This window comes from Austrofundulus limnaeus, unplaced genomic scaffold (genome assembly GCF_001266775.1).
Source record: "Austrofundulus limnaeus strain Quisiro unplaced genomic scaffold, Austrofundulus_limnaeus-1.0 Scaffold1154, whole genome shotgun sequence".
Lineage (NCBI taxonomy): Eukaryota > Metazoa > Chordata > Actinopteri > Cyprinodontiformes > Rivulidae > Austrofundulus > Austrofundulus limnaeus.
The window spans coordinates 39457-43169 of NW_013953556.1; the positions used below are offsets into that span (position 1 = coordinate 39457).

At 41.6% G+C, this 3713-nt stretch overlaps 1 protein-coding gene across 1 annotated transcript in view; it reads left to right on the plus strand.

The window, feature by feature from the left end:
• The window catches only part of frk (fyn-related Src family tyrosine kinase), a 29532-nt gene extending 26500 nt beyond the window's left edge, over positions 1 to 3032 (plus strand). Inside the window, exons 7-8 of the mRNA XM_014030989.1 lie at positions 1921 to 2083; positions 2157 to 3032. Of these exons, the coding sequence (XP_013886443.1) occupies positions 1921 to 2083; positions 2157 to 2365 (372 nt within the window). The 3' untranslated portion in view covers positions 2366 to 3032. The remainder of the gene's footprint in view (positions 1 to 1920; positions 2084 to 2156) is intronic.
• Positions 3033 to 3713: the final 681 nt, after the last annotated feature.

Sequence of the window (3713 nt, forward strand, 5' to 3'; positions counted from 1 at the left end):
GTTGATCTTCGCCCCTGTGCCATACTGGAACCGAGCTTCGGTACCCAACCCTAGCCTCAGGATCTCGTCACAGTATATCTGTGCATTCAAAATGCCATCAATAAAATGCACGTGTGTTCGATGTCCATGATCTGCCTGTAGAAATTTATTGGGGTTGTTTACTACTGACTTTTAAAGGCACAACACATTTTATAGTTTTCTCTTAGGTGAATAATGATATATTTTATGAACTGTTTTGTGATTAAATTGATGATTTTGTGTACAGACTGGTCTGGGTAGTTATAAATTATGGTTACACAGGGCAGGAGGTACTAATGGGTAAGATGTGCCTGAACACATATTCAACACTTAAATGAACCATGGTTTGTCATTAGTACAGGAAAATTGTATGAAACCTGACTTTCAGCCTTAGGCTGGCCTTTTACGATGATGCAATAAAATAGGCGGAGTCAGTTCCTGAAGATGATGGTTATTAGAGGTGAGCGATACTGGGAATTTTGGTATTGATCCGATACCAAGTAAATACAGGGCCAGTATTGTGTGCAACAACAAAAGACGTGCGACACAGTGCAGCACTACAGACAGAGAGTAGACTTTGAAAAATTYGYGTGTGCAGCMGTCAGTGTGTGCGGGAAAGAACAAAGCTTGAGTATYGATCTTTTTACAYGAGTATTGYTCAATATCAATACCAGCGTTRGTATCGATATCGATATTTGGTATCGATCCRCCCACCTCTAATGGTTATAATGAAGTGACTTCCTGGTTTCGTGGCTGMTGCATGGAGAGAGCAGAGACCCTCATTAAAAYGTGCATTCCAGCCCAGCGCTGCGTGGTTGTATAACTCTTTTCACATTCAAACCTTCAGCTGGTTACAAACACGTATTAAGGTAAACRAACACGCCCAAACGGTCTATTATCTTTCACAAAACCCCGCAGCCCCAGTCTGCTTGATCCACAAAGTTGRCATCAGCAAACCGTTTACTCACACGATGCCACACACGCCGTCTGCCCGAATAGTAAAAACCAGGATTCATCCGTGAAGAGCGCACCTCTCCAATGTGCCAGACAACATCAAATGTGAACATTTGCCCACTCAAGTCAGTTACGATGAYAAACTGCAGTCCGGTCGAGACCCYRATGAGGACGATGAGCATGCAGAAGAGCTTCCCTGWGATGTTTCTGACAGTTTGTGCAGGAATTCTTTGGTTGTGCAAAACGATTGTTTCAGCAGCTGAATAGTCTCAGAAGACACCTGATTCGGATGTTATCATCCATTAAATGGACGTTATTAACCGTTATCAGTCCCATAGAATGGCTTCAGACTGTCAGCTGGTTAATATGAGGCATAAAACCACTAAGGTTCATATTAGAGAAAATGACATGGGCTACGATAAAGTAGACTAGTCTCCAGCGGTACCAGATTGTTGTATTCCAACGTACTGGTAACCCACTAGGGGGCACTGTCGGAACAGTCTGAAGCCATTCTATGGGACGGATAACCTCTAATAACGTCCATTTAATGGACTGNCTAAAGATTTAAGTTGCAGGCTAAAGATTTAGTTTATAAACTGTCATTTATAAATGTATGAATCATATGGTGAAAAACTGACTTTGAAAAATAAATCTGTTATTTTTTTCTTATAAAAGGCTAAATAAAACAAAAATATTGGTGGTAATTTTTGACTGACTTCACAAATGGCACCAACATGCTGATTTGAAGGAATGTGTGACTAACTGCAGAACTTGAATAGGTAACCCGTTGAATCAGGTGTGTTGGAGCAGGGGAACTAGTCAAACATGCAGAACAATGGTCCTTAAGGACCAGGATTGGACACCTCTGTCTCAGAGTATTAATGTAAATTTCTTTATATTTCATGTTTACACTAACTCTGAGTCAAGTTGTTTTTCTTCTGTTTCTAGAAAGAATATGAGAGTGTGTATGAGATCAAAGGGGGTAAACTTCCTGTAAAGTGGACCGCTCCAGAGGCGTTTAATGACAACAGGTTCACCATCAAATCTGACGTCTGGTCTTTTGGCATTTTGTTGTATGAGATCATGACGTTCGGTCAGATGCCTTATCCAGGTGAGACTTGTTGTCTGTGGCACAGACTGCTCTCCTGTGAGACCAGGACTCATGCTCTCTGTGACTCTTCCAGGTATGACCAACCATCAGGCAGTCCAGTGGATCATGAAGGGCCACAGGATGCCATGTCCGCCCAACTGCCCCACYGTTTTACACAGCATCATGATGAGCTGTTGGAAAGAGAACGAACAAATGCGACCTACGTTTGAGACGCTGCAGTGGCAACTGGAGGATTTCTTTGACATGGATGTGACTTCCTACGACGACTCCAGTCGGTATTAAAACAAAGGCTCTCAGAAACTCAGTGTCTACCTAATCGAAATCGTTCTAATCAGTATCAGGTCTCTAAAGTAGTGTTTGATTCCACTCCGTTGAAATGAAGGATCGAACTGTTGACTGACACGCAGAGACTTTTGGTTTCGTTCAGCCTGGTCGGAACTCGTTCAGACAGGCAGCCTAACCTGATTAGAAACATGGTGACTGGAAAAAAACGTCATGCAGATGCTATTCTTCAGTCTGAAGCACCGGTTCTGCTGGTTCCAGTCATACTACGCATTCTTTCCAGTGGCTACCTGTTGAACGGGACACCTGCGAGGAGCTGAGCCTACCTGTGGAATCTCATGGACTGTTTGTCAGAGCAAACTGAAACTGTTTTCATTTAATTTTAATGGTTTGGTTTCAAATGACACGTTTTACCAAGCTTGTTAAAAATCACTGAAACATAACTGAACTTAATACTATGAAGCTTAATCATTTTGAATAGACCACCTGTTCCTTTTTTATTTCATAATCTTCTATTTTAAAAAAATGCTCTAAAGAATCTGCAGATGAACTCTGATCATGTAGGAAGGAAGCCCAGAGGAAACGGATGTAAAACATGCCTGTGTCACCTGATGTTTGTCTTAAATTATTTTAAATTGTGTGTAATAAAAGCTTGTTTTTAACTTGATGTGTTTAAGTTGTGGTTCGGCTGTGGCTGAGTTGTTTACATATTTAGGATTTAGCTGCAGTTAAAAACTTTGAACCCAGTCCTGCTGRAGTTAGACCTGGGCAGGGGCGGTTCTAAGGGCGGGGCCACAGGGGCATTGACCCCAGCTGAAACTTGGTTGGCCCCGTGAAGTGCCCCTGTCCTGTCACTCATCTGTCTTTTGCCCAAGAGTGTTGATGGCAGGTGCAGTTTCATGTCCAAACACTAGAGGTGCTAATGAGCCAAACGAAAGTCCAGCATGAATCAGACAGAAGTCAACTTCTCTTAAGATTTGAACAATCTTGCAGGAAAAGTCTTTCCACTAACAAACAATGGCTGGATTCTCTTACATGCGGTGTGTTTGAGAGTATTTGATCAATGTTTTTCGGACTATAAGCCGCACCGGACTATAAACCTCACCTGCCATTTTTTTTTTAAAAAAAAATCCGCGAACATTAACATATAAGCCGCACCCCCAAACTAAAAAAAAACAGTACACCCAAATTTGTCGTTAAAGTGAATTCAACATCAAAACACAAAAAGCAAACCTTTAAAAGAATTAAAGTTAGGAGGAATACGGTTCATTTAACTGACCTTATTTTGGTAGTTTTCTTTAACAATTTCTGGTCCAACAAAATGTCTAATTCATCGTCCTTCGGTGCA